The sequence below is a fragment of the Neovison vison genome, chromosome 10 (assembly GCF_020171115.1).
Source record: "Neovison vison isolate M4711 chromosome 10, ASM_NN_V1, whole genome shotgun sequence".
NCBI classification, from domain to species: Eukaryota; Metazoa; Chordata; class Mammalia; order Carnivora; family Mustelidae; genus Neogale; species Neogale vison.
Genome location: NC_058100.1, coordinates 43,423,810 through 43,451,436, shown reverse-complemented (window position 1 = coordinate 43,451,436; position 27,627 = coordinate 43,423,810). Strand labels below are relative to the sequence as shown.

Sequence of the window (27,627 nt, the reverse complement as noted above, 5' to 3'; positions counted from 1 at the left end):
CCATTTGAGCTACATGTCTGTTTTTGTGCCAGTACCATACTGTCTTGTTGATTACAGCTTTGTAATAGAGCTTGAACTCTGGAATCGTGATGCCACCAGCTTTGGTTTTCTTTTCTAACATTCCTCTGGCTGTTGGGGTCTTTTCTGATTCCATACAAATTTTAGGGTTATTTGTTCCAGCTCTGTGGAAAAAAAATTGATGGTATTTGGTAGGGATTGCATTGAATGTGTAGATGCTCTAGGTAGCATAGATATTTTAATATTTGTTCTTGCAGTCCAGGAGCATAGAATGTTTTTCTATTTCTCTGTGTCTTCCTCAATTTCTTTCATGAGTACTTTATAGTTTTCTGAGTACAGATTCTTTGCGTCTTCGGTTAGGTTTATTCCTAGGTATCATATAGTTTTTGGTGCAGTTGTAAATGGAATTGACTCCTTAATTTTTCTTTCTTCTGTCTCATTTTTAGTGTGTAGAAATGCAACTGACTTTTTCATTTTATATCCACAACACCTAGTAGTGCCTGGTGCTGACTTATTGAATGTGGAATGAATTAATAAAAGAATAGTGTGTGTGTGTGTGTGTGTGTGTGTGTGTATTATCAACAGAGGCATGATGGGGAGCTTCTGTTGAGCAAATATATCTCCCTCCATTCTTTTTACTTTATTATATTTTATTTTTTGAGAGCGGGTTGGTGAGCAGGTGGTGTGAGCAGGGTGTTAGAGGGAGAGGAAGGGAGAGAATCTTTTTTTTTTTTCTTTTTTTGAAGATTTTATTTATTAGAGAGCATGCGTGGGGGAAGAGGCGTAGGGAGGAGCAGACTCCATGCTGAGCAGGGAATCTCAACTCAGGGCTCAATCCCAGAACCCTAGGATCATAACCTGAACCAAAGGCAGCTGCTTAATCAACTCAGCCACCCAGGCACCCTCAGAGGCTCCACACCTAGCGCCCAGCATAAGCCTAAAGTGGGGCTTGATTTCATGACCCTGAGATCTTGCTCTGAGCCAAAATCAAGATCTCATGACCCTGAGATATTGATCTGAGCGGAAATCAAGGGTCAGGGATGCTTAACCTGCTGAGTCACCAGGTGCCCCTCCCCCCATCCTTTTTAAAACCAAATTGGCATATTGTTCCATGTTAGTATACAAATTATATGATTACATAATATTCCTTTACATAGATATAATTTAATTAGTCTCCTTTTTAAATTTTAATTGTGGTGAAATATACATAACATAAAATTTATCATCTTAACAATTTTTTTAAAGATTTTTTAAAAATTGATTTGAGAGCAAGAGAGCACACATGAGCAGGGGCAAAGGAAGAAGGAGAGAGAGCATCTTGAGCAGACTCCACAGCAGCCTGGAGCCCCACGGGGGTTGGGGGGCTTGTTCTCACAACCCATGAGATTATGATGTGAGCTGAAACCAAAGTCAATCGGTCAAGTGACTAAGCCACCCAGGCATCCCTCCTCTTAACCATTTTTAAGTGTATGGTTCAGTATTAAGTACATGCTCGTTATTATATAACCAATCTCCAGAACTTTTTCACTTTGCAAAACTGAAACGCTCTACAAATTGAATAGTCCCCCTCCTAGAAACCACCACTGGTTTTCAATTTCTATGAATTTGATCTAGTCTTCCTTTTGAGTTGTTTTCCTCGTTCTTCCTTTTTAAAAAAAATTTATTTATTTATTTATTTATTTATTTATTTTGGAGAGAGGACATGAGAGGGAGGGAAGGGCAGAATGCAACGGAGAGAGAATCTTAAGCAGACTCCAAGCTGGGTGTAGAGCCTGACGTGGGGCTCATGAGATCACGACCTGAGCCAGAACTAGGAGTCAGTCGCTTAACCAGCTGCGCCACCCAGGCACCCCTTCCTCTTTGCTCTCACAAATAAGGCTGCAGTAACCAGTTTTGCATATGTGTCAGTCTGCTCATAAATAAGTGTATCTGTAAGTTGAATTCCTAGAAGTAGAATTTCTGGATAAAAAGATTTCTGCATTTCTCAGTTTTGATATATATTGCCAAATTGACTTCCCAAACTGTTGTACCAATTCGTACTCCCCACAGCAATGTATGATACAGCAGCTGTTTAAATATGTTTCAGTCGTTTGCTTGTCAGCTGAGCTGAATTGGAACTTGGGGAAGGAAAGGCCACTGGAAGGAAAGTTGGTGCTGCTGCATTTTTCAAGGGGCCGGGCTGGGTTCTCTCCCATGGTTCTGCCTCTATTTCTCAAGGATTATTTGACATCCCTTTTAGTGTACTGTTATGCTGCGTTCATTTAAAAGAAACTAAAACAAAAAATTTCCTATACCATATAAGCTATTTGAGCATTGGTAATAACATTTGAGTGTTGGTAATGATTAGAATACCTCACTTTCCAAAGAGGTCCCACAACTTAATACTGTGTTTAGCCCAGCTGAAAATTTCCTTAATACAAATTTTAAAGTCTTTACAATCAGTGAATAGATGCCTTGCTTAAATGGGTTTTAACAGAAAGAAGCAATTAGCAGACCCCTTTTCTCACATGAACTCTTATGAGGAGCTCTGCTGTGTTGGGGGGACAGTGAAGGATGGCTGGAAAAGGACGGAGGCTGGGGGAGGCAGAGCAGGGAGCTCCACAACTCCCCATGCCTCTTGCATCCAGAACTATTACAGGCAGGTGGGGCGGCTTTTTTCCCTTTAGCTGTGTGTGACAGGAGTGAGCACTAACGTGTAATCAGCCTCTCATGATTCATGTCAGACGTTTGAGGAACCCTCGATGCTTTGACTTGTAGAATCCTGATGCCCAAAACTGCTGCTCAGTTATCTTTTTTCTGTGAAGTGGCTTTACTGTTAAATGAGATATAACTACACGGAGATACCAGTGTTTTCCTTAATAGGTTCTGGTACGATGACTTTTTGTCTGGAGGTTCTTAATAAGTGTAACAGCTTCATTAGTTTCCTTATTTAAAAATGAAAATACTTGCATATATTTGGAACGTTTTCACATTTTATTATAAAGTAGAATTTGAGGGGCTCTGGAAAGCTTGTTCTAATTGTGATCAATATCAGTAGTTTAGAATTCATTCCCCTAGACTATTTTTTTTACTGTATTAAATAATAAAGTTTATTCCTTCATTAAAAAGGTAGAATCAGGCTATATATATTGTTTTGTGATTTGCTTTATTTTCTTGATAAGAAGTCCTTTTTGGGTTAGTGTATAGAGATACCCTCTATTCTTTCAGTGAATTCATACTCTTCCATGATATCATAACTTTCTTATTGACTTCCCTGTTGGTGAACATTTAAGTTCCAATAAACATCCTTTCTGCATCTGTCTTTGCCTGTTGGGACAAATGTTTCTGCGGGTTAATTTCTAAGAAGTAAAACTTCTAGGTCAAAGGATGAGCATTTTTACATTTTAATGGATGTTTGGGGGTCTTATAAAATATTATATCGACAGCCTCATACTTACAGGAAGTAAACTTAGTTCAGAGTTTTAGGTAAGTGATCTCTCATCATTGATGTGTACCAGTTTGTCTAATATAAGGTTTCTAGTAATGTAAAATCTTTAAAGTGACAGCTTTGTTGTTCTTCCAGTGATGGAATGGGGGGACGATATTAAAGCCGTTTCACAAGATGAAGCAGTGATGTTGGTGAATCATCAGGCAACAGGGGATGTTTGCACTCTGATGATGTGCCTCCAGGACAAAGGCCTGGTAAGCATTCTGAAGGCAGGCATAGATGCAGGAGGGGGAGGTTGATAAAGAATCTGTTTGAGTATCTTACTATGGTTTGGAACGTAAACTTGAATATCTATGCTTTTCCAAAATTGAGAAAATTTAAAGAAAAAATGGAGAAAAATGAAAAGAAAAAAGATGTATGTATATAATTCTAATTCCAGCTCCAGGACAGGAATGTGATCTTTCAAAAAAGTAACTGGAAGATAATGTGAATGGTATCTCCAGAGAGAAGTTTTTGAAAAAGTAACTGAGGTAAAACAGAGTTAAGATGTTCAGATTGGGAACTGTCTTGAGGTGAAATGGTGGGTCACTGGTTTGAAAAATACAGGCACAAAAAGCAGTATTGTTTAAGATAGAAGAGTCTAGTTGGTCAGTGAATTAGCTGATCTTTATCCAGAAGAAAAAAAGGTAAACATTTTGGATTTCCTTTACCAAGCAAATTGAAAGGAAAGATACCAGGCCAGTTTTGTTAGGTGCTGTTAGGCTATGTATGAACCGTTGGTTTCACATGACTTTTGTTGATCACTAAATACATCTATCAAAGGGGTGGGTTTAAAATAAATTCAGTCTTTAGCATTAAAAGAATTATCAGCTTAGAAGGTAAAGAGGTTATATTCATAGAAAACTAATTAAGTAGAAACTGTATAAATTAGTGGAGTTCCTGTTTATCCTAATAGCAATGAAACGAATAGATGTTTATTAAGTGCTTCATACTCATGGTCAGTAACTATAAGGATTGAACATCAGTCCTTTAAGACCTTGTCCTCTAAAAGGAGCCAATAGTTCAATGTAGGTGGAGGGAAAGTATAGTGAACAATACTTAATTGCAAAGTGAAAGGTGTTTAGTGGAGGGTGAGCTCCCCATGTATGACAGGTATTGAAAACTTTGTAGAGGAGAGAGGACATAAACTTGGCCTGGTTAGAGTTGTGAAGCAAGAAGGCCTTCTTTAGTGAAACAGTCTTGGCCAGAACACCAAGGCAAGACTAAGCCTGATATATTTACGTCCTAGAGATTTTGATTCAGTAGGTCCTGGTGTGGGGGTCAGAAAATGAGGTAAGAGTAAAGGAAAATGTTTGATTATTGTGGAATCTGTTTTTCATGTCCATCTGAAAAGCAGAGTCATAATCTTGCTGGAATGTGGAATAAATTCTGCCCTTTTTTATATTCAGAATCTTGAATTGTTAAAAGGATATCACTGTATAAATATATTTGCTCTTATATTAATATTTATTACATGTGGGGCACCTGGGTGGTTCAGTGGGTTAAAGCCACTGCCTTCGGCTCACTGCCTAGGACCCAGGGTCCTAGGATCAAGCCCCGCATCAGGCTCTCTGCTCAGTGGGGAGCCTGCTTCCTCCTCTCTCTCCCTGCCTGCCTCTCTGCTGACTTGTAATCTCTGTCAAATAAATAAATAAAAATCTTTAAAAAAATTTTATTACATGTGATGTTAAAATTTTGTAAAGACTAGTTTATTTGGTTTTTATCAAAGAGAATCCCCAATTAACATTTTTATTCTTAATGATACTGTATTACATTCGTAGTGAAATTTCTGAAGGTTTATAGTGTCCTTAATTGGTTTTTGAATTTCAAAGAATGATTACAGTGGTAAGTATAAATAATATCCAGCTTAATCATTCTCATCCAAGTTTGGCATGGATGATAACTATATTAACTAGAATATTAGGTAATCTGAAATTCACCAGTTATGTGGATAAAAGAAAATTTGTCTTGTTTGTTTGCTTTTGTAAAAAGATTTCTGTTAGTTTGACTTAGGTTAATTTTTCTGTTCAGAGTAATTTTGTTTTTATTTTCAGATAAGTTATATTAAACATTTCTTATAATCTGTTACTAGTGAGTTACTTGGAATCTTGAAGAATTTTTTTAATCTCCTTTCATAAAAGAATAATTGAGAAATATAAAGCTGGAAGCACCATAATCTCTTCCTCCTGCCTAATATGTATAGGGCAATATTAATTTATATTTACCAGTAAAAATGTTCACTTGACTTACTGCATACTCTGTGGGTACATTCAAAGAAAGAAGGCTAATGCTAAATTGTGGGTCAATTTAAAAAATACCATTTTAATGGCTATGTGAGTGTAACATAGCTTTTGGAATTCAGGAGACTTCTTGTAGGAGCCTTTCCTGTTAGCAGGGGTCCGTTGGCCCGTTGGGAGGACAGCACTCTTGTCCCGAACTGTCCGGGGCATTGCTGGCTGTTTTCCATACCTGTCTGCTACCCACTAAATGCTGGTAGCCCACCCTAGTCGTCGTGACAACCCAAATTGTCCTTACAGATTTCTGAACAGGAGAACCATTGACTTAACTATACTTTCCGGAGGATATAAAGAACATAATCCTTCATGTAATCGTCTCTAGATGTTTTGATATGTAGAAAACCCATGCTTCCAGATAAAGAATAATTGATGCAGGCCAATTCTGTTTCTTGGAGTTACCGAACAGAGCTCCGAGTGACAGATCTATGAAATGCTCAGAGTTGCTTCAGGCAGCTGGTGTTTACTGACCCTCTTTTGAGGAATATGAAACAAAGGATTAATTGTATTTTCCAAATGTGCTGGTACCTTTTAAAAATAAGTGTCTCTGAATTCAGTCATGTCCTTTTATGACAAATTATGATAAAACTAAGAATTTTTATTTCTGTCTAAAGAACTTTATTAGACATATAATAAACATTTATTGACTGGTAACATTTCCCCTAAAATAAGCTAAGATAGAATTACCCATACAAATCTCAGAAGGTAGCTTGGCTGTCTTATTGAAATGAATTGTTTTAGGTGGCCCTTCTAACTGAAGAGTTAAATCCACTATAAATGTAAGGTGAAACATAAAAACTCGTGGCTTTAGTGTTGGTATTTTAAACCCAGAAATCAATAAATAGCCGCTAAACTTTCTAGTGTGTATAAAGCTCAAGTATTTTATAGGTTAAAACAGCTTGCTTTTTATTTTGTTCTTTGGGACACTTTTCAGCAAATTCCATTTAATTCAAATATCAATTTACTTAAACAAAGTAGTCATCATTACAAAGCAAAACAAGACTGAAAAAAACGAGATGATGGCAATCATTTTATTCTGTATTAATTGCCTTGGGGAATCACTTCTTCACTGGGCACATATCTTTATTTTTTAAAGTGATTTAACATAGTAGAGCTCACGGGGAAGGAGTTGTGTAGTTGAACTAGTTAGTGATGCTGAAAAATTAAGGCAGAAGCATTAATGTTATATTATTTGTCAGCTTTTATAATGTTTTTGCAAAAGCACCAGCGATGTCAGTGCTCATTTTTTCCCTCATATGTAAATTCATATAATTTGGTGCTTCGAGATGAAGTTTACATATGTTATTTCCATAGAAACCAAAGGGGCTCTGTTGCATTCTTTTGATTGAGGCTGTAGCTATTAATGCATTTATTTAAGGATTATAACAAGGAATGCCATTTCCTTGTTATAAGGAGGGAGGAACAATTACCCACTTTATTAGATCCCTGTTTATACTTTACATTTAATTTTGAAATTTGTTTGAAATAAAGTCTTTTGCCCTTTTTTTTTTAAAGATTTTATTTATTTATTTATTTGTCAGAGAGAGATAAAGAGATATCACGCAAGCAGGCAGAGGCTGAGAGAGAAGGAGGCTCCCTGCAGAGCAAGGAGCCCAATGCGGGACTCCATCCAAGGACTCTGGGATCATGACCTGAGCTGAAGGCAGCGGCCTAACTGACTGAGCCATCCAGGCGTCCCAAGTCTTTTGCTCATAATACGAGTACTGACTCTTATCAAAAAGGGATACTATTTCTGTGTTTAAGAACTGAGGCACTGTGAATATTATTATGCTGGTAAAGAATACGGCCTTGTGTAAACTAACAAATCTTCTTAACATAATCGTATATATAAATCATTCTATGAAACGAACTTGAATGTTCTTTTATTTTGGACATTTTTGAACTTTTATAAAATTTAAAATTTTACATTTATATGATTATAATTTATAATTTTTAATATTTTAGCCATTAAGGTAAAGTCACATTTTATAAAGCTTTAGTGCTTATTAATTAAATTTAGAGCCCTCATTCAATAACTTCATTTTATTGTTTCAAAATAATTTTACAAGTTATATAAGAATCACCAGAGATTTTGTTTAGGGTAGAACAAATTTGTAATCGTTAAGTCCAGATTTAAGAAGTCAATTCAGCTTTATTTGTTACACAGTAATATGTATTACATGAGACCTGAGATTTCAAGACTTGGACTCAAGATCAGTAATTTTTGAGGGAGACTTTGTGCTTTAATTATGGAAATAAACACTGGATTTAAAATATATAGGTTAATTAAAAGGATGCTTAGATGACTATATTGAAATCTTAAAGCCCTGGCTAGACTACAGCAGATTTCTAATACTTACCATGTCATTATTTCTTGCTTTAAAATATTTTAGGTTGTTGCTCAAATGATGTGGTTGATGGATCATATTTTTAAGTACACAAACTTTGGAATTGTTTCTCTAATTCATGGAGACTTCTTTATAAGACAGGTGAGTAAGGAGTTTTCCTTTTTCACAGTGATAGCCCGATCACGCTGATCCTTTATTGTAAACATAGGCCAAAACCAGTTACAATACATAGAGCGAGCTCTAGTATCTCAGGGAGCTCTTCCTCTGAATCTTTGTTCCCTGAAACATTTCTTTCAATCTGAATTTGAGTATGCTCAAGCAGTAAAATGGTGACATTGCAGATATTCTAATCTCTACCCTCCTTCTCACATCTCAACAGTACAATGTTTAGTAAAGATTTATCAAGCTGTTGCCCCATTCTCAACTCTTCTGCTTCTTAGCCATGTGAATAGGCAACTTATTTAAACTTTCAAAGTTTCCTCATTTTTCAGATGACAACTGTTAGGGTACGGAGTCAACCACCCCTCAATTAGAGAACACCATACCCAAACACAGCCTCTTGCCAGCTTATCTGCTGTCATAGGGTGGGGTTTAAATGAAGTAATACACTTGGAGTGTATTACTCAATGCCTGGTCCCTCCTTCATCATTTTTATCATGATTACCACTATCATCATCTATATTTTCTTTTTTTTTTAAGATTTTATTTATTTATTTGACAGAGAGAGATAGATCACAAGTAGGCAGAGAGGCAGGCAGAGAGAGGGAGGGAAGCAGGCTCTAGAAAGAGAGGAAGAAGCAGGCTCCCTGCTGAGCAGAGAGCCCGATGTGGGGCTCGATCCCAGGACCCTGAGATCATGACCTGAGCTGAAGGCAGAGGCTTTAACCCACTGAACCACTCAGGTGCCCCCCTCGTCATCTATATTTTCACCATTATTTTTACTAACAAGTCACTATCGCGTGATAGAGAAGGTACCTAAATTGCTGGTAGGTAGGTGGATAGGTAGGCAGATAGAAGAACACATTTGGGGAATTCGTAGTAGGAAAAGTGATTCCATCAGATTTTTATGAACTCAGAAAACCTTTAGAGAAAAAATAAGTATGAGTTTGATAGAGCAAGGTAGATTGAGAATGGGTCCCAGGCATTAGGGACAAGTTAAGAGAAAGAATCACACCCTCTTATCAAGTCAGCACTACATGACGGTATTTCCCTGGTATGCCACTATCACAGTTTTGATTTTCTCAAAAACTGAAATATGATATGCAAGAGTTTTTACGTATGGCAATGCCACACTTATCTGGTATTTATATATGTAGCAGCTTCAGCCGTGCCCATTTAAGTACTTACTGATTAACTGTTGAATCTGGTTAAGTCTCATCGGAGACCACAAGTTCAGAAATAAGCTGGAAGTGTGTAGAGAAACTTCTGAGATGACTGTACGTGTCACAAAACATATATACTTTACTCCAGATACTTACGTACAGAACATTTTCTTTTCCACATGCTGTGCCCATGATCTAGTTTCTAGGAAACTCTTGATTCTTCTGAGCAGAAAGACTAATGTAAGCATTGCGTGGGGACCTCAGGAGGAAGTGGCAATGGGGATTGGCCACAAGTTTGAGACAAAATGAACGAACAGTGATTAGAACAACATAACACAGAAATTAGCATAATACATTAGAGCATCACAGGAGGGGAATAAGTAGAAGCAGCCATTGAAGCTTAGCCTTCTAAGGAAAAGCAGAGCCCTTTTCATCAGGAGAGTATGAGGAAATTATCACAGTTTTAACAGTTGACCCTGTTTGATGACCCTGAGGCATCACTAAGTTATACTAAGTGATCGGTGTACTTTGAGGAGATAAGCATAGAAAATAATGTACTCCAAAACATTTTCCTTTTTATTGCAATGTAAAGTTTTACATACTTAAAGACTGTATTTCAATTACCAGAAATATTGCAAGTTTGTTTCTAAAGAGCAACCCTTCCTCCCCTTCCGAGCCCAATAAGATAGTAATAAAAATCTTTAACATTGTTGGGGGAGAGAGAATCTACCATTTTTAAAGAAAGTCTCTTGGACTTTACTACTAGGTATTTCCAAGAATATAAAAATGTTTTACATGCAGTCTTGGGAACTTAATAAATAAAGCTTAATCATGATCAGTTCGATTCAGTAAAATAAATGTCTTACTTGCTTTGCACTGGAGTAATTTAAAGACTGAATGCATACAGATTATTTCGGGGCCTTCTATATTTGTGTTGGCTGGAAAATTATTAATGAATCAACTATACTGAAAGGAAGAACCTTTGTAATATTTGTGGGGTTTGGGCTTTCCTACAAATTTTTCTGGATTCCTGTTTCAGTCTCCAAGTCATCTTCTTTCTTCTCTCTTCTTCACACTAAGGTCCTGTCCATTAGAATGCCCTGTTTGCTCTACTTTCAGACTTTCCTGAATGTATCCACTTCTCATCAATACACCATAGTCAGATCTCATCACACCCCCTTGCCTGGACTGCTGCAGTAGTCTGCCGGCTTATCTGCTGGAGTCTTTCTGACACTGGAGCCATCAGATTTTTTTTTTAATGTAAATAAGATCATGACCCTCCCTTGTTCAGAACCACCCATTGACTTCTCATCCCAGACTACTTACCAAGTTCAAGGCCCTTCCTCTCTGTCCCCCACGTCTCTCTGCAATTTCCTCTTCTACCACTGTCTTCCTCACTCATCACAAATCAGCCACACTGGCCTTGGTACTGCTCTTTGAATACGTAGCGCTTGTTCCCATCTCTGGGCCTTTCTTCTTTTTGTTCTTGTCCCTTGGAGAACTCTGCCTCTCTTCTCCACTTGACTGGTTCCTTCACATTACCAGCTCATTGCTCCCAGTTCACCTCCTTGGGGCTGTTCTCTCTGACCTCATTGACCTTCTCTGTCCTCTTACTCCTTTTCTTCCTAACACATCACCATCCAAATTTACACTTTTTAGTTTTCTATCTTTTCTACTCGAGTGACCTCCACGAGGGTCTCTTACTTCTCTATCTCCAGCGTGTAGGACGGTGCCTGCCAAGTTACACGCTCTCAGTAAACAGTCACTGAGCTGATGAATGAGTGAACTCTCAGAGGTAATTAGAACAATCGTCTTGCTCTTGTCTGTAAGCGCTAATCACTTCTTTTTACTGCTGCAGTCAAAGGGGGAAGTGAGTGGGGGGAAATCGTTCTTCTGATCTGTGAATGGGATTTTACTTTAGAAGCTGTTATTTCTATTTAATTTTGTGGCATTTTAATTTCAAATGTGCCTATACTTATTGTATGTGTGTCTGCCTTCTTAGGGAAAATCTCATCGTGACCAGCAGCTGCTTCTTCTCAAAAAGCACCTAGAAAAGAATTACAGGAGCAGAGACCGAAAATGGATTGTTTTGTTTCCAGAAGGGGGCTTCCTCAGGAAGAGGCGAGAAACAAGTCAAGCGTTTGCCAAAAAAAATAACTTGCCATTTCTTACACATGTCACTCTGCCAAGGATCGGGGCAACAAACATTATCTTGAGTGCGCTTGCAGCACGACAGGAAAATGGAAGTCCAGCAGGAGGAGATGCTAAAGAATTAGGTATGATGGCTTTTAGCACTCTTTTGTTGGAATTCAGGAATTATCTGGAGTTCCAGGAGCTAACATAATTGTTCTTTTTGTAATTGTAATTTTTGTCAGACAAATAATACCCAGGGAAAAGGTGCAAATTTAATTTTTTAGTGTTTCTATTTATAGAAGTTAGTTCATGCTTACAATAATTTATTCAAGTAATGCAAAATGCCCAAAGACAAAGTTGTCTTTCTTTACCCCCACCCACCCTTACTGCTGGCCATTCACACTGCTGCAGTAAGCTGTAGACATCTTCATATATTTGCGGAAGTATAGTTGGGAGTATAGATTCCTAGAAGTGGAATTGCTAGGTTAATGGTATAGGAATAGAAATCACTAATTTGAAAAGCTAATCATAGATTTGCAAATGCAAATTGTAATAATGTATTTTTTTTCATTTATCAAATTTAGAAAGTTTTTTTTAAAAGATTTTATTTATTTATTTGACAGATCACAGATAGACAGAGAGGCAGACAGGGGGTGGGGGGAAGCAGGCTCCCTGCTGAGCAGAGAGCCTGATGCGGGGCTCCATCCCAGGACCCTGAGATCATGACCTGAGCCAAAGGAGGAGGTTTAACCCACTGAGCCACCCAGGTGCCCCGCCTTTTTTTTTTAAGATTTTATTTATTTATTTGACAGACAGAGATCACAAGTAGGCAGAGACGCAGGCAGAAAGAGAGGGGGAAGCAGGCTCCCCACCGAGCAGACAGCCCAATGTGGGGCTCGATCCCAGGACCCTGAGATCATGACCTGAGCTGAAGGCAGAGGCTTAACCCCTGAGCCACCCAAGTGCCCCCACAGCATTATTTTTAACAGCAAAAATTTGGAATAGCCAGAAGGAAGAACAGGCCCGAAGTTATCAAATATCCTATCCAACACACTACAATACAGGCATTACAAATGATGTTTGTAGAGAGTTTTTATGGCTTGGAGAGGCTTATTCTCTATCATGTTAATGGAGTGGAAGGAACACACAACTCTTTTTTTTTTTTTTTAAGATTTTATTTATTTATTAGACAGAGAGACAGGCAGAGAGAGAAAGAGGAGGAAGCAGGCTCCCTGCTGAGCAGAGAGCCCAAAGCGGGGCTTGATCCCAGAACTCTGGGATCATGACCTGAGCCAAAGGCAGAGAGAGGCTTTAACCCACTGAGCCACCCAGGTGCCCCTGGAACACACAACTCTTGTGAAACCATTGTGAGTTCAAATATGTCAGCAATAAGCAGTGGGAAATGAGTGAAAGGAAAGATCCCAAATGTCAGCAGTGGTTGCTTCTCTGAGTTGTAACATTATGGATGATCTCCCCCCATTTCTGAATACTTCTGTTTTTTTAAATAATGAGTATGTATTACTTTTATGGCGAGAAAAAGCAAACCATACTCAAAGATGCAACTGTTTTGGAGATAGCCTGGTGAACTGGGAAGGTTTGCAGAATTTGCACCAACAGCACAAAGACTGTTTTGAACAAGTTTATCAGAGAGACTGTAAAATTGGGTAATAAATGATAAATTGAAAAACTGAAAGAAACTCACTAAGCCTGTTTCCTTTAGTAGTACCCTTTAGTAGTATTTTGCTATTAAAAAAATATATATATATATTCTTTAGCTAAAGTAAAAATGAAAAGGATTGGCCCTCAGAAATACATGTTTTTAATGATGGTTACAACCAGACATAGAGAGAATGCCTGTCCTAAGACTCCACTGAGTTTTCCTTTCTTTTTTTTTTTTTTTTTCTTTAAGCAACTGCTTGGCAGTCAGCTCTCTTAATCTTTCATCATCTATTAAAAAGACAAATTGAAAGAGTCTTTTAATAGAAAAGGAAAGTTCAGAATAGCTTCAGACAGACATGGTGGCAATGTCAGCCAAGCCAAAGCTTGAAGGCAAAGGTCTTCCAAATAGGATTAGTTGCACTAATAAAGACTGCTGCTTTTTAAATAGTTCTGCCCAGTCAGTAATACCCTGTGGTGTTCTAGATCGCAAGGGTAGGGGCTGTTGTCATATTGATCACACAATCACGAAGACATGTTTTTTCTCTTAGAGAGAAATAATTTCTTTTTATAATGAAAGCAGAGTAGCTTCTTGTTTATCTTAACTTGGTTAGAATTTTTATTGTAGCTGCTTAGGAAAAATTATAAGAAGTTCTAGAAAGTTATATATCCCAAAACTAGTTTCACTTGTCTTTTACCATTTTCTTCTTGGTGTTTTGGTATTTTGTATTTTATTTTCTCTAGTGTTGATATTTACTATTTAGTGTTCTGTTCCATATAAGTACAGAACGTGCCTTGTCTCTCTTTTAATATATGATCCATATCCTGGGGCGCCCAGGTGGCTCAGTAGGTTGAGCATTTGACTTGATCTTGGCTCTGGTCTTGATCTCAGCAGGTCATGAGTTTGGGGCCCACGTTGGGCCCCACATTGGGCTCCACGCTGGGAGGGGAACCTACTTTAAAAAAAAATAAATAAATATACACGCGTGCACACACACACACACGTATAGGATCCATATATGTATCAAAGTTGTGTCTGATTAACTTTAAAAGGGATAGTATTTTTTTGTTTATTATATGATTTAATAAAGATACTAAACTGAACTCCGGTGATTTTTCCCAATAATTTTATTATAAAAATTTTCAAGCATATGTAAAAAGTTGAAAGAATTTTATAGTTAATATCCACTAGCTGACCAACTAGATTCTATAATTAAAATTTTACTGTATTTGCTTTATTCTGTCTTTTTATACCCATATATCAATCTATTAGTCCATCTTGTTTGTTTTTTAGTGTAATCAAATAAGTTGCAGACATCAGTATACTTTACTCCTAAACGTTTCAGCATATGTATATCACTGATAGCTTGTTAAATGTGTTTCTTTACACATTTACTTTACTTTGTTCCTTTAGCAGTAAGTTATTTAAACATTTTTTTAAAACCTATTTCTGTGGGTGTCTTTCCCCTTTAGAATATTTCTAAAGTTTTTTAAAGCTTAAGGTCACTTTTTAGTGAAGTAAAGTAAAATATCATTGATTATTAATGCACATTTAGACTTACATTTTAGAACAGGTTTTATTATTTTAGAGATCTCTTAAATACTTCAGACAAAGGACAGACTGTCACCCAAGTCGGGCTCTCAGCGTTGTCTGTGAGGACTCCCTCTCAATTCTTGTTCAACTTTGTACTCCGTGCTGGGAATAGAAGCAGGAGGCCAATAACCAAAGTAAACAGAACTTCCCCACAGCCTCTTGATAATTGCAGTTACCTGCCTTACCTACCAAAGAGTGGATGGTTTTACTGCTTTATTTGCATAGATCTCTTGCTAAAGTGGGAGGGGTTTTTTTGTTTGTCTGTGTTAAATAAGAATGGCAACTGACAATCCTATGTCAAAAAATGCTTAATTTGGGGCCTTATTCCAGCATTTATTAATGTCTTCCAGGTATCACAAATCTTGGTGTTTATATTATACTGTATTGTATTTGGTGAATGGATTTATTTTGAGAACTGTTTTTGGTTTTTTTTTTACTTTTGTAATGTGATACTTTGGCTTCTGACTTTTTCATAGGCTAGGTTTTATGAGCGATGAAATATAAATTAGACCTTGACAGTGCATTGTTGTATTGAATGCTTGAATGGTGCATGTTCAATCAATAATAGTGCTTTGTTATTTGCTTATTTGTTTGAGATTCGGCCATTTCATATTAGGAAATACTTGATACCATCCTAAGTGTATCAGTGAAACAGTAACACCAGAGTTCATCCTGGTTTCATAAAGCAGAAGACACATCAGTATGCTTTGTTTATACTATATTTTATAAATGGTATAAAAATTGATCCAATTTTGGGGTGCCTGGGTGGCTCAGTGGGTTAAGCCTCTGTCTTCGGCTCAGGTCATAATCCCAGGGTCCTGGGATCAAGCCCAGCATCGGGCTCTGTGCTGAGCAGGGAGCCTGCTTCCCTTCCTCTCTCTCTGCTGTCCTCTCTGCCTACTTGTGATCTCTGCCTATGAAATAAAGAAATAAAATCTTTAAAAAAAAATTGATCCAATTTTAACTTGTTTTTTGCTGTGTCCTCAGGTAGCAAATCAAAAGGCCTCCAATGGATAATAGATACAACTATAGCTTATCCCAAAGCTGAACCTATAGATATTCAGACCTGGATCCTTGGGTACAGGAAACCAACCATCACACATGTACATTACAGGTAAGAATTCTGTGTTAGTAACTCAGTATATACCCAACATAAAGTACCATCTCAGGACAGTGGTTTAATATTAAATTTTTAATCAATAGTGAAAATAGTTAGCTCAAAACCATTCTTATGCTGACTTCTTAATATGAAAATATCATTTGAAGTAGTTATTTTCACTGAGTGATAAAAGTCTCTAAAATTGGCATTCTGGAGGCACTGTCATTACTTGATTGCTTGACACTCTGAGCAGAAGTACTAAAGGCAAACATCAGGCATATATATATATGTATATACATATATATATAATACATACATACATATATACTCATTTGGGCTAAGTAGATTTTTATTAATAGAAATGGAATTTGTATTTAAATCATGCAGTTTCCTAAGATTTTCTAAATGATTAAATTGAGAATTTAGTTACGCTTACACTTTAAAATTTTAATGCTTTAATATTTAACATTTTAATATGGCATTTGCATAAACAACAGCAAACATATTTACTGAATATTCTGTACCAGCTTCTTGAGACTTTTTTAATGTAGGTTGCTTTTTTAAAAGGTGTTTATAGCAAAGTGCCACACTGATGAAGCCTGAATAGACTCGGTCGCTTTATGAGCCATTTATCTTAATTTCCTAGTCAAAGATCTCAACCCTTAGCAACTAGTTACAAAGTGGGTGTTGTGGAAGACTGATGAATCCCAGACCTGTACCTTGAAACAAATATTACATTATATGTTAACTTAAAAAAACAAAACAGAGTGAGCAGTTGGTCCCTTACAGGATCACAATTGCCACAAAAGCCCTCAACGCAAGAGGAAAACTACTCAAATTACGTACTCATTGAAAGTAAATAGGTACATGTTTTCTTATGTGTAAATGATCATAATTTTACAAATAGAAGTACAGAGTTGGAATAATTTGAAACTAAAGTTTTAAAACTTAAATGTTACAATTTGGGGTTTTGATATGAAAGAGATAACTATCAAATTACAGTTGATTCTGCTGTGTGACTTACATTGCCAGATTGTGAAGGTCATATGTAAAGTAAGAAAGTAATTCTTGGTGACCGCACGGACTCCATTCCATGTATGTTGTCCATTTTACTTACGTAGCACTTCCTGTGGATAAGGCAGTATGCTAGGCCCTGCAAGAATTTTTCCACGAAGAGTTTCATTTTCATATCCATGAAACTTATCTAGCCTCCAGTAAATTTTTAAATTGTAATCTATAAATGAAACTCAATTCTGGGGCCCAGGCCCAAAACATACAACTCTGGGGTATATGTTTAAGACATGTGTAGATTGTATTTGCATGGGGTATACATAACTGTACCTAGCACAGCACACCCAAAAGGAACATTAACGAGATAGGCATTTTATTATAGTTGACCCTGCTTTCTTATTTAACCAATAAAAAGAAAACAATTTTAGTTTATAGATGAAAAAAATGCATGGAATCATAAGGGATCTAAGAAATTGAAGAAATGTCCACTTTTCACAAAATTATTTTAATAGGAGTAAGTTCAAGGTCTTTAAATTCACTTGAAGCAGGGGTTCTTAACCTGGATGGACCTGAGAATATTTTTTTGCCTTCAAAATCAGGTGTTACTTTAATTTAAATTTTGTTTTAATTTGAGTATAGTGGACACACAGTGTCCCATTAGCTTCAGGTGTACAGCACAGTGATTCAGCTTCTGTTATGCTCACCATGAGTGCAGCTGCCATCTGAACTCAAGAGAATTTTTTAACCCAGTCTCTGTGCAAAATTTTGTATACGTCTGCAGTTCTCTGCAGAGAAGTTTCATAGCTTTTGATCTAGTCTCAAAATAGATTAAGGATTTAAAAAAAGAAAAGGACTCCTGATTTAGAGATCAAAACCAAATAGTAGATAAAAGATGTGGAATGGTTAGTTTGATACAGGAAAATACTTCTACTGATCAAATTGAAGCTTTTGAGAAATATGTTTGATTATAGAAACTTTATTATTAGACATAGAAATAATGAAGAAAATTCTAAAATATTAGATTAGCAAAAATTAAATTATGATGTAGAATCATATCCTAAAATTTTAATGATAGTACACATTATGCCCACTTATTTATTTATATATACATACTCACATACACACACACTTCCTAGGAGACTTGGGACAGGTAAAGAGATAAACTCTTCTTCACGGAAATTTAATAAGAAGAGTTTGTTGTCTAACCAATGTTTGGAAAAGGAAAGGACTTGTGTTCAGACGGAAAAGGGAGGGGAAATGAAAGGGTTTGGAGAGAAAGAGGTGTCTTGGTATCAGGATCGTTTTGAGGGTTTGCAAGAAGTTTGTGAGAAGGGATGTGGGCCGTGACCATGGCAGCTCCCAGGGATAAATCTCTATCACCCACACTTCGGTCCCCTCCTGTACTGTTCTAGGCCATCTGGACACCCTGGAAGATAGGGAAGAAAGGATTGTTGTTTGGTTTAGTTGGGCTTTGGGGGGTGCTTCCCTCTACTGCCAGTTTTCAATTCCAAAATAAACTGTTTATTGCTTATCTTAGATTTTTCCTGGTAGGAATAGCACCATTGAAATTAAAATAAATTTAAACAAACATGGTACTCCTCACCCATTTTTTTTTTTATTTCCCGTTCTCAGAGAGATTGGTTTTTTTTGTTCAAACTCTCCAGTTGTTTGGTTATATTTTTAAAACTTTAAACAAGGATGAGATGTTTCCAATTAGAATAAGAGATTTAAAGTGCAACATTGGAAATCATATATACACGAATATGAATAATATAAATGAGGTCAAATCTCTTTCTCTTTTATTTATTTTTATTTATTTATTTATTTTTATTTATTTGACAGGCAAAGATCACAAGTAGGCAGAGAGGCAGGCAGAGAGAGAGAGAGGAAGCAGGCCTCTCCGCTGAGCAGAGAGCCCGACGTAGGGCTTGATCCCAGAACCCTGGGATCATGACCTGAGCCAAAGGCAAAGGCTTTAACCCACTGAGCCACCCAGGCGCCCCTCTCTTTTTCTTTTAATGTGGGGAGGCTGGTAAGAAAAACTGAACAGCACTGACTGGTTAAAGTGGGGAATGGGTGCCCAGAGAGAAAGGAAAAGTGCTCAGGAGACTGTCAAGTTCACTGAAAAATAGTAGTTTTGCTTAATGTTGCCTTATCTTCATCCATAGGCAGATTTTAATAATTATTAATTAATGTATTTTTCCTGCAATTAAGCATAACTTATCCAGAACCTTTTTATTAAGCCATATGATGCAATTTTATTTCATAGTATGTAGAAAGTATTTGTTTCTTCTTAGCCCCAGCTGACTTTTTTTTAATAAAGTGCTCTCTCAGTCTTAGAAAATTTAATTGAAATGATTACCTGGTGATTATGGTGTAGCTGGGCAAGTTGGTACTGTTGCTAGTTTTTCTCAGCATAAGCTAGAGGAGTATACATGTGAAAGTCAAAAGTTAATTACTCTTCTGCTCAGCATTTATCAGATCCCACTTAGAACACTATATGTATTTTAATTTCTGTATTTTAAAAGAAATAATGCAGTTAGTAGAAGGTTATGAAAATACCAAATATATATAAATCCTGGAACACGAGTACCACTTGAATGACCATTTTAGATCAAACCAAAGCAAATTTGGTGGTGGTAATAATTAAATGAAACATAATTCTAAGGGAAGCTCCAAATTGGAAATAGAAACAGGTTAAGGAAAAATTTAGCAGTTCATAAGTACTAAATCTGTAATATGTTTCTGTATATGTGAAGTACTTCTACCATATTTTAGGTAAATTTCACGGAGGGCAGTAACTGTCCTTTCCTGTGGGACACATCTGTGCCTCTGGGTGGCTCGGGTACTCTTAGAACACCATTACCTCCTTGACCATCAGAATGTACTTGGAAAACAATACAGTTGTGATCATTCAACATTACTTAACACTAATCTGTAGTTGGGTCATTTTTTATTTCTTTAATACATTTCTCTTATTGGAAATTATTGTCAAGGCTGTCAGTTAAACTCCACTCCCTGTTCTGTACCTCATCGGAACATACTGTGACAGGTGTATAGAGATTTCTGAGCAAAAAAAGGCATTTTGGGGGCCACCTGGCTGGTGCCCTGACTGGCATCTGACTGAGATACATGTGATTTTTTATCTTGGGTGATGAGTTAAAGCCCCACATTGGGTGCAGAGTACTTAAATAAATAAAACTTTTTTTTTCCCTGTAGAGTGAATCCACTTATGATACGTTAGTAAAACTAAATGCGTAGAAAATATTTTGTCTTTATTTAAGTAAGAAAAGACTAGTTTACCAGAAGGTATAGCAGAATATTCATCCAGATTTTAAGTTTCTATACTGATGCTTAGGAAAAAAGCACAAGAATCCAAAAGCTTACTTGAAGTGTTCTAAAACAAACTCTTTTTTTTTCCCCCAATAGCATTGGGAAATTGTCCATTCACTTCTTACTTCTTGGGTTTGTATGTTCATTTTAGGATGTTATATGTTGTATAGGATTTCTGGAAGAGACAAACCCTAAAACTGTAAATATATATGTTACTATATGCTGTAAAGTATTCTAAAATACCACATAAAGGAGAAAGTAAACATTTGTGATGTGGTGTATACTAGATTGTATCTTACAGGTAGATAGCGTTGTTATCTGTCAAAAGTCAAACTTTTGAGGCAGGTGTTTGGAGCTTATTCCTTAGAAAACTTGCAGTAAGTGGTGATTCAGTACCCAGACCATTTTGCTAATTAAACCCAGAGCACATGGAGCCCCTCAGGCAGCCCATCCCAGGACCTTCCTGGCTGGAGGTTGCGCCTGCTTCAGTGAATGCATTGTTTGAGCATCAGATGATACATTGATAAAATGTTTTTAAAAACCACGAAGCACCTTACTAATACAAAATACCATTAGGAAGATATATAAAGTGTGTATGGATTATTGTTAAGTCCAATGTTAGTAATTTACCATTCCCCGCAGATTAATCTTAGGCCACTTAATTAGTTTAAAAGATGGCCTTTCTTATTCCTTATTTCCCAATATTATGTATTGTTTAACTAGGGGAATATGTTTTATTAGTAGGCATACAACCACACTATTGATCTTTTCCAAAAGCAATGCTTGTTTTTAAAGAGGAACTAAGCCTTAATTATAAGAAACATTTAAGGGGACAACTCTTTCCTCCCACTTTCCCTTTTATATTATTACTGTCACACTGGAAGATAGCTTCTTCCTATTAAAGAAGTACTAGGTATGACGTGCTGCTGTTAAGGACTTAATAGGAAAATTAAACATGATTAGATTTTAACTACAGGGATGGAATGTTTATAAGGATAAAAGTGAAAGTAATCAGTGCCCTTAATATAAATGTCTGCTTTACTCCAGAGTAGGACAGTGAGTTTGAAAAAAATGGTCTTCTTGGGCAGAAGTAGCTTATATTTTTATTTTTAAAATCTTAAATGGGGTGCCTGGGTGGCTCAGTGGGGTAAGCCTCTGCCTTTGGCTCAGGTCATGATCTCATGATCCCAGCCCCGCATGGGGGCTCTCTGCTTAACAGGGAGCCTGCTTCTCCTTCTCCCTCTGCCTGCCTCTCTGCCTACTTGTGATCTCCGTCTGTCAAATAAATAAATAAAATATTAAAAATAAATAAAATAAAATCTTAAGAAACGATCTAACCTGGAGGGTAGGTAGTAGCATAGATTACAAAAGGCAGACGTGCTGCTTTCATGTCTTATTTGATTGGAATTTTGGTGATTTTGGAGAAGGCATTCCACTAGGGACTTTGAGCAAGAACTTACTTTCAGTTTTGGAGGGAGGGAACTAATTCAGCAAAGGATTTTTTTAACTAATATTTTTAAAGAAAATAGGCTCACTAGAGGTGCCTGGCTGGCTCAGTCAGTAGAGCATGCGACTCTTGATTTTAGGGTCGTGAGTTCCCGCCCCATGTTGGGTGTAGAGATGACTTAAAAATAAAATCTTAAAAAAAAAAAATGTGCTCACTAGCAAGAATGGACAAATGTTGACATTTTAAAATATTTGCTTTAGGGGACGCCTGGGTGGCTCAGTTGGTTAAGCGGCTGCCTTCGGCTCAGGTCATGATCCCAGGGTCCTGGGATCGAGTCCCACATCGGGCTCCTTGCTCGGCAGGGAGCCTGCTTCTCCCTCTGCCTCTGCCTGCCTCTCTGTCTGCCTGTGCTCGCTCTCTCTCCTCTCTCTCTGACAAATAAATAAATAAAATCTTTAAAATATTTGCTTTAGGATTTTTTATTAATGAAATAAAACATTTCTTGTGAAGTTAAGTTGCCATATGTCCCCTCCCAATTCCATCCCCTTCTTTCCCAACCATTGAAGTATCATAACTTGGTGTGTAGTCTTCCTGTCCTAATATTTTTATTACACAGATACACTTACATAATATTCTATATGTGTTTTTTTAAATGTAGGTAATCATAGGTGATTTATCATTTTACAACATGTATTTTTCCACTTTGCATTATTTTCTAGTTTTTTTTATCTTTATGTTTCCCTTTCATTCATTTGAACTACTATCACTATTTAACAGTTCTGTTCCCATGATATGATTGGCACACATCATCAATCCTTTCTCCTATTGTTGGATACCTGTTTTCTCAGTATTTTTGCTTTTATAATAAACAGTGTCACAGTGAATATTTTTATACCTCTTTCACTAAGCATATGCTAGTAAGTGAGCGTTAAAGTAGGGAATGTTTGTTCCCAGCATGAAAGTGCTAGATCTTAGGGTGCGTGCATTTTCACCTTTCCTGGGCATAGTCAAGTGGTTCTCCCAGAGCTTACATCAGATTACAATCTCATTAGCCGTATATAAGAGATCACCTCTTCCCATATCTCAAAGTCATCACCTTTAACTTTTGCAAGTGTGATACATTTGAAATGTTATATCATTATTTATTTATTATTATTATTTTTTTTAAAGATTTTATTTATTTGACAGAGAGAAATCACAAGGAGATGGAGAGGCAGGCAGAGAGAGAGAGGGAAGCAGGCTCCCTGCTGAGCAGAGAGCCCGATGCGGGACTCGATCCCAGGACCCTGAGATCATGACCTGAGCCGAAGGCAGCGGCTTAACCCACTGAGCCACCCAGGCGCCCCAATTTATTATTATTTTTTTAAAAGATTTTCTTTATTTGACAGAGATCACAAGTAGGCAGAGAGGCAGTCAGAGAGAGGAGGAGGAAGCTGACTTCCTGCCAAGCAGAGAGCCCGATGCGGGATTCGATCCCAAGACCCCGAGATCATGACCTGAGCCGAAGGCAGAGACTTAACCCACTGAGCCACCCAGGCACCCTGTTATATCATTATTTAGGCCCTGGGTTTCATATTTATGAAATGAGTGATAATCCTGTAATCTGATAGTAAGATGGATTCCCGTAAAACATAAGATTAAGGCGAAGCAAGCATCTTTATCTAGGTTATTCAGTCACTGTTAGAAATCTTACTGGTTCACTCACTGATGTCTGTTGTCCCCCTCTAGAACATAACCTCCTTGGGAGAAGATAACTTCGTCTTGTTGACAACTCCCAAAGCAATGCTGGCATATAGCAGAAATTCAGTACTTAATGAATGTGTGAAGGCTAGAGTTTATGCGGTCTAAACACGCACTTTCCAGTGAGAGCAGCCACTGGCCATGTAGCCATTGAGCTCCTGAGATGTGGCTAGTCTGCTTTGAGATGTTTTGTAAATGTAAAACACACACTGGATTCAACAGCCAGTAGGAAAAGGGGCTGTAAAATATCTCAATAATTCTTCTTGATGACATGTTGAAGTGATAATATTTTAGATTTGAGGGGTTAAAAGGTTACATTACTTTAACATTATTAGATATCCTCTGTTACATACTTTGTAAAGTACTAAGTTTATTTTCAAAAATAGAAGTATACAACCATGGAAAATATTTCATAGAGAATGCTCACATTGAATTCCTTAATATTTCCTTTTAATATTTGTTCTTATATATGTGTTTTTAATGTAGCTTTAGCTAAAGTATGTATAAAAGTTCATTTATATTCTACTTTTCCCATATAACATTTTTTAAAATATTTTATTTATTTGACAGGAAAAGTGAGAGAGCACAAGGAGGGGGAACAGCAGAGGGAGAGGAGAAGCAGGCTCCCCGCTGAGCAGGGAGCCCAAGGGCCTGAATCCCAGGACCCTGGGATCATGACCTGAGCCAAAGGCAGATGCTTAACCGACTAAGCCACCCAGGCGCCCTTCCCATATAGCATTTTAATGAACAGTGTACCCATACTATTTATGTACTAGGTGTTAAGATTACAAATTTTATAAGTATTTTAAAATATTATTACAAAGTCGTTACATTTTTAGTGACTTTCCAATTCCTACTTAGTGTATACATTTAATGACCCATTTCCTCATTAGCCATAGACTTGTCAGGTTTTATTTTTGACTTTTAATGACAGCATGCTGAATATATTAGTTGTTACATATAGCTCCCTCCACCCTGCATTTTAGATTCCTTTATAGTAGATATTTTTAACCTGTTACTTCTGATGTTAGTATTAACATAATACTTCTGATGAGTATTATTAAAACGACATCTGAATGGGAAGGGTGATTGTCAGAGGGATGAGGGCAAACTTATTTTTGAGAAAAATTACCAACACTTAAAAACAATATAATATTTTATGGGGCGCCTGCGTGGCTCAGTGGGTCAAGCCTCTACCTTTGGCTCAGGTCATGGTCTCAGGGTCCCAGGATCGAGCCCTGCATCAGGCTCTCTGCTCAGCAGGGAGCCTACTTCCCCCTTTTCTCTCTCTGCCTGCCTCTCTGCCTACTTGTGATCTCTCTCTCCATCAAATAAATAAATAAAAACTTTCTAAAAATTCAATATAATATTTTAGTAATTTTATGCATAAACCTAATATATTTATGATTATTATGTCATTTTGGTTTTCCTTTTTGTTTTTTTCTTACTTACTAAAACAACAAAATTTTAAAATTCACAATAAACAAAATTTAAAAGTCACAAGTTTTTATACATTTTAGACTATAATTTCAGAAATAGTTTTTCCCTCTTAAACTTTTATTATGGAAAATATCAAACCTGTAAATTCAGCCTCATGTACCTATTTTACTCTTATGGACAATGTTGTTTTTCCTGTGCTATTTGCCAGATCCTGCTGGACTACTTTGAAGGAAGTCTCAGATATCATATCATTTCATTTGTAAATAATTCATTATATATTCTCTAAAATATAATATGAATTCTTTGGTTAAAAATTACATATTATCATACCTAAAAATATTAATAATAGTTCATTAATGCCATCAACTATCTAGACAGTAACCAAATTTTCTAAGTTATCTCATAAATGATTTGTTAAAAACAGTTTGAATTCAGTTAGATTGCAATTAGTCAGTATATCTCTTAAATTTCTTCTTATTTACTGATTCCCTCCTCTTTCTTTTTCTTTTCTTTGGAGTTTGTTTTTTAAGGATACCAGATCATTTGCCATGTAGAGTTTGCTACAATTTTGATTTTGTCAATTTTATCCTATGTATTCCTCTGCTCCTTCTATTTCCTGTTAATCAGTAGGTAGATACTAAAACTTTATCAGATTGAAGTTTGAATTTGCTTGACAAGAAACACCATAAATGGTGATGCTTACTTCTCAGGAGGCATATAATGTCTGGTTGTCTGTCAGAAATAGTTTTTGAATGCTGGATTTTTAGCTAAAATTTTCAAAACAGGGGCACCTGGATGGCTCAGTCAGTTAGGCATTGAGTTTTTCCCTCATCCCTCTGACAACTCTTGATCTCTGCTCGGGTCTTGATCTCAAGAGTTCCGAGTTCAAGCCCCACGTCAGGCTTTGCACCCAGCATGGAGCCTACTTAAAAAATAAATAAATAAAGTAAAATAAATTTCAAAATAAATATATCCTGTGCTTTGAGGGAAAAAAATGGTACTTCCTTATTCATCCCTTTAACCACAAACAATAATGTCAGGAATTTCAATTTTCAATTGAGGCCTCTTCTGGCACTGAACACATAATGAGCATCAGTTTTGCCTGAAAACCCTCCTTATAATCCTGTAAGGAGGCCCATTATTTTTTTGTTTTGGGTTTTTTTGGGGGGGGGTTCATAGTCTTAATATTATTTTGTGAGCCATTAGAAAGGGCTTTTCCCCGTGTCCCATGCTATAAAGGCTTGGTGATATTCTAAACTTAATTGAAAAATGAACTATGGGTCATCCACTGAGATGACTGTTGGTTGTTTTAGTCAGGGTTCTCTTCAGAGAAATAGAGCTGATAGGTTATACAGAGTGATCTGTAAGAGGAAATTCAATTTAGGAACTGGCTTTTGTGATTATGGAGGCCTAGAATTCCCATAGTCTGTGATCTACAAGCTGAAGAACCAGGAAAGCCAATGGTCAACTCAGTCCAAGTCCCATGGTCTGCAAAAGGGAGGGAAGGGGGAGATGATACCTATCTAGTCCCTGTCGGAGTCCGAAAGCCCAAGAAGCAGGAGTACTATTGTCCCTAGGTCAGGAGAAGATGGATGTCTTAGCTCCAGCGGAGACAGAAGAGTCACCCTTCTTCCAGTTTCTGTTCTGTTCAGGCACTGAACAGATCGTAGGACATCCACCTGCATTGGTGGGAGCAATCCTCTTAGTCTACTAATTGCAATGTTAATCTCTGCTAGACATACCTAGAAATAATGTTTCCCAGCTATCTGGGCATTCCTTGGCCCAGTCAAGTTGGCATATAAAGTTAACCATCACAGTAGTCTACCTAGTTGACCATCTGTTTACAGAGTTCAGCAATCTTTTTTTTTTTTAAATTTAAATCAAATTGTCCAACATATAGTACATCATGAGTTTCAGATTTGGAGTTCGATGATTCATCAGTTGTGTATCATACCCAGTGCTTGATATAAAATCACTATAGAAAAATCAGTGGTATCCCTTAGCCTGGCAATAAATAGAAATATAATTTTTTTAAAAAGAGACTATTCTCAGAAACAAGAAGACTTTAAAGTACCTCACAGTAAAACTTAACAAAAAATGTGTCAGACTTGTATGAAGAAAAAATATAAAGCTTCACTGACAAACATAAAAGACCTGAATAAATGGGAAGGAGAGACTGTGTTCATAGAGGGCAAGACTCAAAATTAGCAAGATGTCCGTTCTCCCAAATTAATCTATAAATGTAACATGATTGCAATTACATTACATCCAGGAGGGTTTTTCTGGAAACTTGACAAAATGGTTTTAAAATTCCTTTGAGAGAGTAAAGATAACTGAATACAGAGAAGATAGTTTGAAGATGAAAGAAACAGAAGAATTCTTCCTACCAGATGTCAAGGCTTACTATAATTAAAACAGTGTAGTATGAGGCCAGGACCAGATCAATGGAAAGATTCGAAAATCCAGACTTCTTTGGGGACTTGTGTATGATTAAGTAAGTATCCCGTATCAGTGGGACACAGACTATTCAATAAATGAAGTGGTTTGGGACCATTGGTTCTCTACAGGGCAGTGACTGCCAGAGAGTTGCTGTTTAGCTGTTGACAGTGAATGCCTCTGGCGGAGGATCTCATTATACTATTTGAGGTCTTTTTCTCTTTTTCTTTTTTTTTAACAACATGATTATATAATTCTTCTATTTAAAAACTAATCAAAGAAATTGCCTT

At 36.9% G+C, this 27,627-nt stretch overlaps 1 protein-coding gene across 5 annotated transcripts in view; it reads left to right on the top strand.

Annotated features, from left to right (window-relative positions):
* LPGAT1 (lysophosphatidylglycerol acyltransferase 1) overlaps nucleotides 1-27,627 on the top strand; it is a 123,907-nt gene that overhangs the window by 72,407 nt on the left and 23,873 nt on the right. For all 5 annotated transcript variants that reach the window (XM_044267130.1, XM_044267128.1, XM_044267131.1 and 2 more), the window contains 4 exons: nucleotides 3,581-3,699; nucleotides 8,172-8,267; nucleotides 11,451-11,724; nucleotides 15,819-15,945. In XM_044267130.1, the coding sequence (XP_044123065.1) occupies nucleotides 3,581-3,699; nucleotides 8,172-8,267; nucleotides 11,451-11,724; nucleotides 15,819-15,945 (616 nt within the window). The remainder of the gene's footprint in view (nucleotides 1-3,580; nucleotides 3,700-8,171; nucleotides 8,268-11,450; nucleotides 11,725-15,818; nucleotides 15,946-27,627) is intronic.